Genomic DNA, 14049 nt, shown 5'->3' on the forward strand with positions numbered 1-14049 from the left:
CAACATTCATTAAGCAAAACTGCATCCCAGTGAAAGCGATAAACAGTGTCTTTTGATACTGACTCTTGATTGAACAGTTTCCAAAATTTTTTTAAGGAGCTTTGCTCCAAACTCCGTGAAAAGCTGTTTTTCTGTTTGCCCTTCCTCCTTTCCCAGGTGGCTGCGTGTCAGAGCTGACAGTGGCCCACCAAGAGCCCAGGCAGAAGGTGGCTGCTCTAAAGAGGATTTAATAACCAGGCAGGAGGAGGTGCATCAGCACGTGGTGAGGACTACACTTCCCGAGAGGCTCTGCGTGGCTGTGCCTCCCTTTGGTGGAAACCCAGGCTTTATCAAGAGCTGGAGGGACCAACTACCAGCTCTCTCTGGGGACAAGCAGCCATGGGACTGAGGTGTGGGATGAGGACCACCAAGTGCCAACTGCTGGTGACCAGCCTTTGTGTGATGGTGAGCAGGCAGGTTTGGGGAGATCTCTGCAGAACCGAGGTGAACCGTTGCCTTTCTTGTCCCTGCTCGGGGAGGGTTGGGTTTTCCCACGTTCTGTTTTTTGCAGGTGGAAGGCAAGCAAAGCCAACTGCCTGAGTTATCGTTGCTCCCTGGGTGGTTATCGCTGGCCACCAGCATCGTTCTTCCCCCCCCCCGATAGACTTCTGGTTTCTCGGGTCTGTCACACCGCTGCAGCTCTTTCATAACCCGCAGCCACCTCTAAGGAGAAAGGAAAGGTCACTGCTGGCAGAACGGGTGGTTTTCAGAAAAAAAAAAGATATTTTCTCCTGTCTCCTTGGAGCAAAAGAGGGAGGATGGACCTGCTGTAGTCGCGCCTGTTGCTGCGAGGGTGGTTGGCTGCAGGTGGGATCAGTGAGGATATGAAACTGCAAGGCTGCGATGAACATGTATGTGACAGACCTGTATCCACAAAGCGAAAGTAGTTCTAGGGATGCTTTTTTATCAGTTTTTGAAGCAAATTCAAGGGGCCCTTCTTGGCATCTGCTATCAGAGCTGATGGGAAATGGTGGAAACTGGGGAATGCTTCTGCAGGATGCTTCTGTGCTCTATGTGCTTGTTGCCTTTTCACTTCATCAAAACTCGCAAGTTTAAAAAGAATAATAATCTGTGTTTAATTCAAAGAGGGTTGGTGTCTTGGGAAGAGTGTAATGAAAAGGTGATGCCTTATTTTGGGCTACATGTGAAATGTATAGTTTGTCCAAATTTCAAAGTTTCAGGACCACTGGCTGTAGTGGCTGTACGTTGTTCCCTCTTCCACATAGCAGAATAAGGCATTTGGAGAATATCAAAGAATTGGTACCAGAGGTGTTTAGAGGAGGTGTTAAGGCACAGCTGCCGTGGATGGCAAGAATCCTATTATTGCTGTTGGGAGGATTTTAGACTGGTGTTTCTCAGAAATCTGAGCTAACCGGTGCTGCACTTAGCATTTTGCTGGGCGTGGATCGAGATATGCAGTAATGCGCAGCACAGAGAATCAGTAGGTGACACAAATTAGGTGATTTATAAGCAGAAAATGCTACGGCTTGGGTGTATTTAGTCTCCAAAACCATACTCTCCAGCAACAGCTATTAGTCTGCTCTGGAAGAAAATGTCATGCAGTGGGGATTTGGGGATTATGTTGACACAGGACTGTCACATTTGACACAGTGGTATCTGCCTTTAATTTCCATAGTGTAAAGTCACAAAATGCTGAAGCCTTATCTTGGGACCTAAGAGTGGCCTCGCGTCTTGTATTTTCCAGGTTCGTTACACTAGAGTTGGAGCTCTTTTCTAACTGTCCCACTGTTGGTGCCTCCATCCCAGCTCTGCTGTCAGTTCTGCTGTAAGGAGCTCTGCCCCAGAGCCAGGTGCCTTCAGAAATGTTCCCTCTCCATTGCCTGGACTTGCTCTGGGCAGCACAGAGGATATTGTGCTGGTAGTCACCCCATGCCTTAAGCGTACCAGTGCTCTCAGGGATGGGACAGAAACACAGACAGCCCAGCAGCATGTTGCAGAGACAGAAACCAACACAGATTACTCATAGTACAAGACTCAGCTCTTTCCACTCTATGATAGGAAATATAGCCAAGGGCAGGCAATGGGACTAGCATTGTAAAGAGCAAAGCAGGGAACATCATCCCTGCCTGGGCTGCGCAGGTGTGCTGCAAGAACATCAATCCTCTGGGCTTTCTTCGTGTGGTGGGAACTTCATCCATGGACCCTAGCCAAGAGACCACGGGCTGCGCGGTGCCACATGCACTTGTTATGCAAGAGAGAAAAAGAGCCTTAGTATGTTTAAGTGTCTGGGGTTTGTTTCTTTTATGGACAATTTATGCATTTTGGGGTACATGCAGTGGTCTTTGGATCATCAGGCTGTCTGCATCTGCGTGGGGCTCAGGAGTATCGAGATACACCTCAAAGCTCTGTGTGCTTTGAACTCAGCAGGAGCTGCTGCCTTGTAAATCATTTCTTAAAAACCTTCTTTTCCAGCTGCTGGGGTTGTCCATTGCCACGCTGAGCACAGTCACTCACTACGGGCTCCATTTCACTATCATCAGTGACATCTCCCTGGAAAGCAACTCCTACAGGGTCATCCACCACGCAGGTACGTCACAGTCACGTCTCAGTGAGACCTTTGGTGAACCCAGGAGGTGCAAAATCCGCTAAAGCAATTGAAGGACATGCAGAGGTATGGCAGGAGGAGGCAGGGGCTGGCTTTTGGAGGACATATTAGGACTAGCACAGTCCCACGGGCACTTTTTTTCTGCATCAGACCCAAACGCCTGGCACCAAAGGGTGCTGTGGGAGCACAGGGTGCCCAGGTACTGCTGCGTTTGCTCCTGTCCCTCTGTCCACTGTTTCTCCATCCTTCCCCTGTGCCGCAGTGAAAGCTCAGGGGGAGCTCAGCCAAAGACAAATCCAAAGGTGCAGTGGGGCTGGAAGGGCCCTGGGAGCGTGGGGAGAGGGAGTTGAAGCAGAGCATAGAAAGTTGAGGCTGGGAGGAGAAATGCACGGAAACATCTGGTTTTGGAGGAAATGTGGGGGGTTTTCCCTACACAAGGGAGAAGTATAAACTGAGTCTCAGGCACAAGGCTAGAGCAAAGGGGTGAGAACAGCCCAGATGCTAAAATACTCTGCTTGTGTCTGCTGCACTTGCTTCTGCTGCTTCTGCGGATCTACGATCCAGGCTTAAACATGCTCATACCCTCTATAGATCCTGATTCTCAAATTCAATTTAACAAGGCAGCTGTAAGAACTATGTTAGCTCAAATTTAAGGTACAGCCCTCCCCCTTTCCTGCGCACACCAGGCATTACATAGATTGACCCTTAATGCAGCTTGTCGCCCCTTTAAACAGATACTCCCGCTTGCTTTGCCTGCAAGGGTTAACTCTTAGCAGGGTTGGCCCTGTGTGAGGGTTGCAAAGCCCTTTGCAGGGCTGTGGTCCCCCAGCCCTGCCCCGGTACCGGCTGTGACCCTGCCTTAGCCAGGAGGAAACGGGAGGGTGAGTGTTGCCCCAGATTAGCAGGGCACGAAGTCCCGATAGGGACCGTGGGACAGCTGCTGTGCGACAGCCCCTCCCCGTTCGGGGGGGATCCTTATCGGAGTGCTGAAATAATTGACAGCGTGTGGTCTGTGGGGTGGACCGACACCCTTTTAGGGTGCTTTGCTCTGCTAGAGCTGTGGGAACCGACCGCTCAGAGGTTTACAGCCTTGCTGCATCAGCAAAGCATATGCAGATAGGGGGTACTGAATAAATTACAAAACAATTTCAGTTCTGCAACCTGGTCCTCTTGGGCCAGCTCCCCAAAATGCACTTTTTGGCCCCTCTCTGGGCGAAAGCATCAGACCAGGCCTCTGTTAGTCCTAAAGTCTTGATGTCTGACCGCAGCTCCCATGTCTAACTTCCTTCCAGCTTTCTACTTCGGGCTCTGCCTCAGCATGACCCTGATCCTCGCAGCCCTGCTGAGCTCTGCCGCCACGGTGCGGGAATCGCAGTGCCTCACCGCCATGGTGCGTATCGGGAGGGATGGGCTGGGAATGGCTTTTTGTAACCTTGGGCTCATACCCGTAAAATGTGGGGCTGGAGGCTGGTTTGCCTTGTACCTGAGAGCGTGCACGCCTGGGGAAAGAAGTCCTATTGCTCCACCCTGTGCTGCAAAGGGACATTTTTGTAAAAGGCATGACCTTGCAGAGCTCTTCCAGCTGAGGATCTCATCCTTCCGCTCCTCGTTTCTTTTGCCAGGGTGCTGTGTATGCGGCTTTTGGAGTGGGGTCAAAGGGAGGTGCTTATCTGCCAAAGCAATTGCAGTGATGATGATTCCCAGCACTTTTTTTTTTTTCCTCACCAAGTCAGTGCATGGCTTGTGTGGGAAAGCCTTAGCAGTGCAAGTTTGAATCCCATGTTGTTCCTATGACTTGTGACAGCAAAATTAGCCCTCCTCCTTACCCCTCACTGCAAACATCCACCGCAGCGGTGGTGCGATGGCAGCAGGCACAGGGCCTTTGGGCTGGACCTTCAGTTTTGGCCTCCAGGGAGAAGGTGAAGGCGTACCACAAGAGCTGAAATGCCACCTTTCTCCTCTCCATCATCCACAGTGAGGTGCCTGTTTGGGCCCTGGGCCACACCAGTGTTAGTAAACTGGACTGTGAGTTCAGCTCCATTTAAAAAAAGCACAGCCTGCACACAGGGCTTAGTCTGAACAGAGCCACTTCCAGCCTCAGGGCGGGAGGGATGAGCGGAAGAGCGCTGCTCACTGCATGTTTGCCCGTGTTGTGCGAAGGGCAGGAGTTAACAGGTAGGTTGCTGTGCATGAAGCCGTGCTTAATATAAAATAATTGCCTTTCTGTCATACATAAACTAGCTTTCAAGAGATTTCTCTAATCTATGTAATTGGGGAAAACTATACTAATGGTGGGAATGAGAAGTGGACACCTTTAAAACTTAGTGCAAAGCGGCTCCTGAAGTTAATGTTTACACCTTCTCAGCAGCAGTCTCCCTCTCTCTGTCTGAGGTGCTCAGAGGGGCCTGGGGGACACAGTTCCCATGAATGCTACTAGCGGAGTACCTGTAATTCCGCTCTCTTTTGCTGAAGTATACTTTGGTGTGTGCCTGCAATTACTGCATCTAAAACAACAGGTGGGTATGTACAGGGAGATTGTCAGGGCTGCCTGGAAATACAGTTGACCTTCTCTGTAATATTTATTCGGTTGCCTTATACCGTGTGCATGGGACATGCCACTGGGTAAAAGAGGTTGTTAAAATTATAGCTGTTTCCTGAAGGGATAGTTGAAGAAAAACATATCCAGTGAACTCCAGCATTGCTGTCCCTCCTCCAAGGGCCATCTGCTGCTGTTCTCCTTTCCCCTTGCTGTGGGGGTGAGGACAAGCAGGTTCTTTCCTCCAGACCCTTGTGGACTCCCCTAGCCCAGCCAGTTTGGTGTAACAGCCAAGCTATGGCCACCAAAGAAAGCCCTGGCTGGTGGAAATCCCAAACTAGCTATTTACTTTTCCTTGTGGCTCCTAGGGCATCCTGCTCACTTCACTTTAGCATTCATGGTTTGGGTCCTCTGAGGGAGGTGGCCGTCTTCATTTTGGACCTCTGATCATGCCAATGCAGTGAAGACACGGTGTCATTTCCTTGTGGGAAGGGGAGGAAGGGTGCGAGCTGCTTTTCCTGCCGCTGTGGCCGTGAGGCATCCATCCCGCTCTGCTCTCGGCCGGGGATAATGGGATCCCCCTTGGTCGCCTTTAAACTCCGCTTCCACTGTCTCCGGCAGCGTGAGGGGCCCGCGGGGCGTGTGAGGCTGCCCGGGCAGAGGGGGCAGCTCGCACCGCGGCGAGGGGCCGCTCCGCCGCGGCGCTTCCCCGGCAGCGGCCGGGCCGGCTGCGCCTTCGCCGCTGGAGGGGGCCGCGGGCTCGCCGAGCTCCCGCTCGCCGTTCCGCTCCCCGCTCCCCGCTCCCCGCTCCCCGCTCCCCGCCCCGCTCCCCGCCCCGCCGGGCCGCGGCTCTCGGCACCGGGAGATGCCCGGGGAAGGCGCTGGGGAAGGGAGCGGCCGCCGTGACCGCTGCCGGGGTGGCGGCATGTCCCTGGCCCTCCCGAAGTCAACGGGGTGCCCTGGGAAATACCCGAGAGCTGGTCGCCAGCGACCTTCGTCTCCGCTGCTCGTTGTTCAAGCGGCTCATCAGCATCTTATTCCTATAAATTGCCCCCCCCCCGTTCAGTATGTCATAGCCAGGACCATGTGATCTGATCTAGGTGGTCCTGCTCAGGCAGGGGGTTTGGACTAGATGATCCTTTGAGGTCCCTTCCAATCCCTAACATTCTGTGATTCTGTGATTCTGTGATTCTGTGACCAGCCCGCTGCTTGTGTTCCCACCAGTTCCTATAGCCCCCTCCCAGGGCTCATGTTTAATCTCTGATCTGCGAGCAAGAAATGCAGGGAGAGCCAGCCCCTGTGAGAGGTGATCACAGGCAGGAGTGGGCTTCAGGCCAGTGGGGCTCTGAAATTTGTTGTCAGGGTCTCGTCCTGCCCTGCTGATCCCCACTGGGCTGTAGCTAGAAGAAATGATCATCCCCTCTGCTTGTAGCATTTGTTTTTAACTTGTTAATAGAGAGGATTTTTCACCTTCCTCTGCTATTGATTTTAAAGGACTTTTCCTCTCCTGCAAAGCATGTGTCTTGTTTAGAAGACCATTTAATTTGCTCTTTAATCAAAGAGGGAAGACACCAGAGTATTGGTGCCTGACATCTGTGGCTGTATAGGAAACCAAGCCATGCTCAGGGGATGTCTGCATCGATATGGCTAATCCACCATGATGCCGCTTGGTAAATCAGTTACCCTGGGGAAATGCCAGCCAGGATGCAGAATGGGCTTAGAGGAACATCGGCTTGGTCACTGACTTCTTAGGTAGATCCCATCTCCTTCTTGTGCCTCAGTTTCTCTACTGACATTTTTTTTTTCGTCTATTTAAATTATAAACACTCACCCTGCCTGGCGATCTGGAGGTTTGCATGTATACAGAGGAGGGATCTCAGTCTTTGCAGGCCTTACTGGTGCTGTCCTAATAAAGATAATGGGTGTGCAGTGGTTAGAAGACAAAAAAGATCAAATTGGTTAAAGCATACATATCTCAGGAACTCGTCTTGTAGCTGCATCACCAGGCCACATAGACACTACTGTGCATCCACTGATGCTTGAGAGGAAGCTGTTTTTTAGAGAAAAATTTTTATGCTTACCTAAGGATAAAAAAATTATGTTCTAAAATCCTGGGCTATTACCCCCAAAGCTCCTCTTAAACAGGGAAAGTAATGACAGGTTTATTGATTGTCCTCGAGTTCTGGCAAACTGCTTTTTGGTGATCCGTGGTCCGTCATGCAGTCAGTCCTGAATGTAAACATCCTGCAGCTCTCACGGTCCCTGGAGGCCATGTTGCTATTGAAGGGGAGGAGAAGGAAGGAAAACTGCAGTTTTGCTAGTACTGCTTGTACAAAGGAAAGAGTCTGGCTCCAGTGGGGTTTAAGGCACCATGTGCTGTTGTCTGGTCAGGCGGAGAGAGGGGAGAAAAAAAAAGCAGGGAGCAACATGTTGACCAGAATATCCCAGCTGGAATTCTTAAATCTGAACTTTCAGCCTAAAAAACACTTGTGTAGAGCAAAATTTGCGTTCAGGGTGGAGCAGCTGCTCCAAGCATCGTTTCCAAACAATTTCTGTGGTGAAACAGCCTTAGTGAATGCCTGATACAACCCACTTTTTCACCGAGAGTGATGTGCCAGTAGGGCCAGTGCACAGCACAGGCTGTTTGCTTTACTGTTCCCGGGTGTATCATTGTAGGCAAGTGCGTAGAAGGTCCTTAATAACACTGCAGAGCACTTCAGCGTCTTGCTTTTGCAATGAATCTGTCTCCCGTGCTCTCCCTCACGGTGCGGCACTCCTGAGCGAGGCATCCGTGCGCCGGTGGACCCCGGGAAACAGGCGTGGGCAGAGCCGATGCGCTCAGCTGGAGCCGAGGACGGATTCCTCCTTTGGGCTGAGATCATGAGATCACTGGCTCGTGTTTAGAGGCAAAAAACATCGTGTGCTTTTATATTAACTGGGCCAGGGGGGGAGGGATGCAACCCGATGGATGCTGTCTGGAATCAGCTCCCCCCTTCTCCACCCCCGGGCTGTGAATTCTGGCAGGGAGCTGGCCCTTGCAATGGCCACAGCAGCACCAAAAAGCAGCTGGAGCTGAGCAGGGCACAGGTCGGCTCCTTCTCGGGGTGTTTGGCTTGGCCGAACTCTGAGCTAAAGGATCCCTCCCACATCCGAAGCGGGCTCCCGAAAGCGAAGGGGAGGCGGCATCAGAAAGGTGAATTGAAAGATGCACCCGCCAGCAGACAAGACGCTGTTTCTGCGGATTCTGCCAAGTCTCTCGAAGACAAATTGTTCCTTGCAGCCAGGATGGAAACAAGGTCGTTCATAAAAGAGGAATTGATGTCTGACTGGTGACAACCCTCCGGGGGGGCGGATGGGGCTGCCTCCTGCAAAGGGAGCGAGCGGGCAGCAGCCAGCGGCCGGCTCCAAGGAGCTCCGAGGGTCTGGGAGATGGTGAACCAGCCTCGGCCCTTCCACATTTTATATGCAGACTACACGTTGCCTTTTTCTTTTTTTCCTCCAAATGTCTTCTAATGTAATTAGAAAGTTGCTCTTCCAAAAGCCTTTTGGCTGGGAAGGGAACAAGCAGCCTATAATTCATTTATAAAATGTTCTCGGAGCCACGTAATTGCTCCGCACTGGCTGGATGGAGGGGGAGCTTCCTGAGGGGCTGCATCTCGGTATTCCCAGAGAAGCTAGACAGAAATAAAGGGAGAGCTGATGCTGGAGGTGAAGGACTTGAGATGTGGGGTGGAGCTGAGGAAGGGAAGATGAGAAGGAAGATTTTAATCTGCTGGGGTTTCTGGCTCCGGAGGGACATCATAAGTGCTGGAGCTGGTGGGAAAAGGAAGGGAGAGCATGGGGGGAGAAAACTGGGTGGTGCCACTGGCACGCTGTTGTTCTCACTCTCCAGGTTCATGATGGTCATCTCAATTAAACCCTTACCGGAATGGCACATGGAAGAGCTTTCACATTGCTATCAGTGCTGGTTTTTTTAATCTGCCGTAATTTTCTCTCTTTTTCTTGTCTGTGATCTTGATTTTGGTGAAAACATTGACTTTGTTATGCTATTTGTTTGGGGAGGAAATTGTTGGAGGAGGTGCAAAATGCAGGGTCTGGTCCTAGTGAGGAGCAACCTGAAATACCTCACCTCCTCCCCTCTCTAATTTGTGCCATACCTGCAGGGCATGGACTGCTCATCCTGGCTGCCTCCAGGCTTGGTCCTGCCGTGCTTTGGTCCGTGGCATCTCACCCTGTGGGCTCTTCCCCATCTTTGCTACTTGTATTCCCCCCTCCGTCACACCAGCATTTGATCAGACTTTCCTCTTATCTCCTTTAGGGTCTTCCATTATCCCATTTCAGCTCCTGGCAAAGCAGCAAGTGATCTCACTACCTATACAGCCAGGCAGCTGCCAAAAATATAAAAGAAAAGGAGAGACCAGACATACATAATTTAATCTTTTTTGTAAGAGCCCGTATCAGGGTTTTCCTCAGCAACCCGTGCAGAGGCTGAAACGAGGCAGCCCCGAAAGAGCGGGGAAATGCCACGTCAGTCTTGTTCCCACAGCCAAGCCCCTGGGCACGGTATCGTCCCTGCAGGCAGAGAAACACAGCAGGCAGCAGATGGACAAGAACCAGCAAAAGGCAGTTTATTGGCATGTTCACATTCATTTCCAGGATTTAAAGTAATGCATTTTCCTTTCTTGCCACATGCGGAGAGGAGTTTGGGGCGCTTTTTTTTTTTTTTTTAGCACCATACTTTTTCAGCGAAAGTTTTTTGGTGAAGCAGAGTTGGTAGCAGCAATGCTCTTCTTGCTCTCCTTAAGCTTGAATTTGGTACACCTTCATGAAAGATTTAATCTTTTGTAAGTGACTTCAGCTATATCATACTGTTAAAACACTCATAGAAAAAAAATTAGAAACCAAAATAAGCTGCAGTCAGTTGGGTAATTTTCCCCTGCTGCATAACTTCATGTTGGAAAAGGGACAGTTTCACGGAAAAAACTTGTAAGGGCAATAATTTTCTACTGGTGCTTATTCATCGTCTTTTGCCATTCCAAGACTAAGCTGTGGATTCATATTTGATGAGCCCATTTGGCCTTCAAACGCTTTACAGGCGCTTTTTTTTCTTCCTTTTTTATTTTTTTATTTTTTTTTTAATGTGAACAAGATCTTTTGGGCCAGCTGTCACAACAGGCAAGCGCTGTTTACATCAGGGTTGGGTTTTTTTTTGGATCGGGTTTGTTCAAATAAAGAGACAACGCATCTGACTTCCAGCTCTGCAAGCCTAGGGAAGAACGCAAAAGTCAAGCCGCCTCCTGCGTCGTTGCCATTGTTGTTTAGAGACTTCAGGGTCAGTTGCTGGCCTTGATTTTGTTTCTGTTGTCCTTTTGTCTAACTGGGATGGTGCTGATTTAAGGAAGGCAGCTTGGCCGTGCAGTCGCCACCTTGCTAACAGAGTAAAGTCCAGCTCCTTTTCCAGAGCACGCTGCTCTCCGTCCCGATTACTCGCTTCTTTATAGACTATTTGTGGGGGGTTTCCCCTCTTTAAAACCGACAGCTGAGTTTTAAACATGGGGAATTGAATCCTGTGGGTAAGGAGGAGTTACTCCGGGGCACGATCCTGCTGCAGAAGAGGAGCATAATGTAAATATAATGTTTTTCTCTCCTTTTTCTTTCCCCCCCCCCCGCAAGGGGAGTTTGGGCAGAATAAGTTAACTGCTGCGCAGGAAGCTGGGTGCTATTTTTGATCAACCCCTTCAAACAGCCACAGTGTAATTAGAGAGCTCCTGACAGAGAACCACATACTATCCATCTAATTTCTTTTAAGTAACCAACATTATGAGGGATATTAAAAGAAGGGGATGTTTAGCTCTAACTTTAACTAAACTTGCTCAAACGAGCGTTTTAAATGTGTCTCAACGGTGTTTTCAAATGGCTGTTTTTCTCCCCATACTGTAACTGATGGCATTTTTCCTCTTTATCCTCAGGGATTTTTCTGTTTTGCTCTGGCCTTCTGCGGATTGATCCCAGCTGCCTGCTGGAGATACATGCACAGCACGGAGGTAAGCCTTGGCTGCTAGGAAATACCACCAGCATCTCGTCAGACGGAGAGGTTTTTTGTAGTAGTGATTTCTCCCATAAAAGGGACATCTGATGGTAATTAAGCCGTCCATGCCGACCTCTATCAGATGCACGCTCTGTCGCATCCGTCCTTTGCAAGAACGGGGCCGCTTTTATCAGCTGCCTCTCTGATGGGGTCATCTGAAGGGAGAAGCCATGGAAACCCTCATGCAGGGCAAAGGCTTTGTCCTGGAGGCAAAACAAAATGCAAGCCTTGTTTTAAATAGCTTTGGAATTTTTTTGTAGAGGGTGTTTTGTTTTCATAGAATCATAGAATCATCTGGTTGGAAGAGACCTTCAAGATCATCGAGTCCAGCCATTCACCCTGCACCATCAGGGTCTCTAAACCATGTTGCTTAACACCAAATCCACACGGTTTTTAAACACCTCCAGGGATGGGGACTCCACCACCTCCCTGGGCAGTCTGTTCCAATACTTCACAACCCTCTCTGTAAAGAAATTCTTCCTGATATCTAACCTAAATTTCCCCTGGTGTAACTTGAGGCCATTCCCTCTCATCCTGTCATTCATAACATGGGAGAAGACACCGACCCCCATCTCCCTACAACTTCCTTTCAGGTAGTTGTAGAGAGCAATAAGGTCCCCCCCAAGCCTCCTCTTCTCCAGACTAAACTGTCCCAGCTCCCTCAGCCGGTCCTCATAGGACAAGTTCTCTAAACACTTCACTAGTTTTGTTGCCCTTCTCTGAACCCGCTCCAGCACCTCAATGTCCTTTTTGAAGTGAGGGGCCCAAAACTGGAAACAGTACTCAAGGTGTGGCCTCACCAGTGCTGAGTATAGCGGGACAATCACTTCCCTGCTCCTGCTGGCCACACTGTTTCAGATACATGCCAGGATTCCATTCTGTTTTATTTTAAATGAGATGCATTACTTTTAAAAAGACATTTCCAGCCAGCTCTAATTCCTGCAAACATCAATTCAAAGGCGATGGCAGGTTGTGACTGTTCAGGTTGTCTCTGACGATGGTCAGGAGAAACACCCAAGATGGGTGTTCATTAATCAGCAGCAGTGGTACAGTAAAATTGCTAACCCAGAGCTTGCTAGTGGCATAGTAGGTGGTGCTGGAGATGGATGGTGCTGGGGAAGTCGAGTTGAGACATGCAGAGTTGCTAAGGGACAGCCCTGAGCATCACAACAGGTACCCTCACCCCGGAGCTGGGGTGGCCCTGGGGCCAGGGTAGCAGGCTAGGGGGGAAAGCAGGAATTTAACTTAGTATTTAGTAGCCTAAAGAAGTTTAGACTTTTTTTTAACCCTTTCCTAATCTGGTATCATTTGCTTTTTGAGTCTTTATTCCTCTTCGCATTCAGAGGAAGGTGTTGCTGCTTGGTCTTGATTCCCCTTCCTACGTCCCTGCACTCAAAAAACAAAAAAAATTTAAGAACCTTAGGAGTGCAAAAAATCATGACTTCTCCTTTTTTTTTGAAAGCAGAACACTAATATTTTAGGCAAGTATCTAAATTATGTAACACTAATTCAGATAAGTGTTTGGGACTTTCATAGACGTTTCATGCAGTGAGTCAGTTCCCATCTCTTGTTTTGCTCCTCCCCAGCCCCAGGCATGTGCCACAACCTGCAACGCTCTGGCCACCAGTGAGGGCATGAGTGACATGAAACACCATCCCAGTGGATTAGGGTCCTGTTGATGCTGCCGGCTCATCTCTTTAGGGTTACAGATGGTGGGGGGAGATCAAAGACAGTGTCAGAAAGCTGGCCATGAAATTTTGTTCTGTGCTGGAGGAGCTCCATCAAAAGCCTGGAGAATCAATCCATACCAGGACTGTGGCAATTGCACTTCTGGGGACCAAGAAGCCCTGTCCCATAATAGTTCAGTGTCCTGTGCAAAAGTTAAAATCCAATCCTTCTAGAGGCAGAAGTCTAAAGGGCAATGGAAAAATTAAGGTGAGGGGTAAGGTCTTGCTTCTCTAGAAAGTTTATCCAGAGCTGACCAGTGTCCACAGTAGTTGAAAATCCTTTGAAACACGTAGGTGGCTACACTGAATCAGACCAAAGGTACCCACTCTCAAACAGGCACACCCACTGTTAGCCAAAGTAGAGGCATAAAAACCCACCAAGCACAAAGCAATGCTTTTTCAGATGCCAACAGCTTGTAGCTCAGGTGCCTGCTGGTGGCACCTCCTGGTGCCTTTGCCTTTAATGCTCTCAGTGGATTTTTCCTCTGTGAATTTGTCCAACCACTTTGGAAATGTTAGAGTGCACATTGATAGCACAGCAGTGTCACTCACCAGAAGAAGGCTGCAGCTCTAAAGCAGATTGTCACTTCTCCCACAACCAGGAGGCAATGGCCCGCCTTTTGTAGGAAGGGCCTTAACTTCAAGGTAATTGGTTAATTGATTACAAATTCCACAATTCCTAGCAGCCACAATTCCTAGCAGCTGGATCAGCTGGATCCATACAGCAGTATCTTTTATCTTACGTGACCGAAGTGGATTCAATCAGATCTAAGACTTCCGTGAAAAAGAGTCTTTCCACAGCCTCCGTACAAATTTTCCCTGGTTTCAGGCAAAACCATCAACATTTGTTATATTTGCCCTAACAATTTAATATGGAAATAATTCTGTTTTCGTGACCAACACAGAAGGGAGGCCTCGAGCACAGTTTCCTCCTTCTTCTGCAGAAGTTTCTAATGAGAGATTGAAACAAAGCTGCGATAAGTAAAGGAGAAATGGTGTCTCGTTGGTCTTGTGAAGTTGCATTATCTAAATAGACTATTTGCTTATACTTTTTAGTCAACAAACATGGAGTACGGTGTAAAAAAGCTGCAAG

General features: G+C 49.3%; 1 protein-coding gene across 1 annotated transcript in view; it reads left to right on the plus strand.

The window, feature by feature from the left end:
- Window positions 1-325: 325 nt before the first annotated feature.
- The window catches only part of TSPAN32 (tetraspanin 32), a 31685-nt gene continuing 17961 nt past the window's right edge, over window positions 326-14049 (plus strand). Inside the window, exons 1-4 of the mRNA XM_086612793.1 lie at window positions 326-444; window positions 2473-2587; window positions 3898-3995; window positions 11111-11185. Of these exons, the coding sequence (XP_086468919.1) occupies window positions 379-444; window positions 2473-2587; window positions 3898-3995; window positions 11111-11185 (354 nt within the window). The 5' untranslated portion in view covers window positions 326-378. The remainder of the gene's footprint in view (window positions 445-2472; window positions 2588-3897; window positions 3996-11110; window positions 11186-14049) is intronic.

Source organism: Tauraco erythrolophus, chromosome 6 (genome assembly GCF_009769465.1).
Source record: "Tauraco erythrolophus isolate bTauEry1 chromosome 6, bTauEry1.pri, whole genome shotgun sequence".
In the NCBI taxonomy this organism is placed as follows: Eukaryota; Metazoa; Chordata; class Aves; order Musophagiformes; family Musophagidae; genus Tauraco; species Tauraco erythrolophus.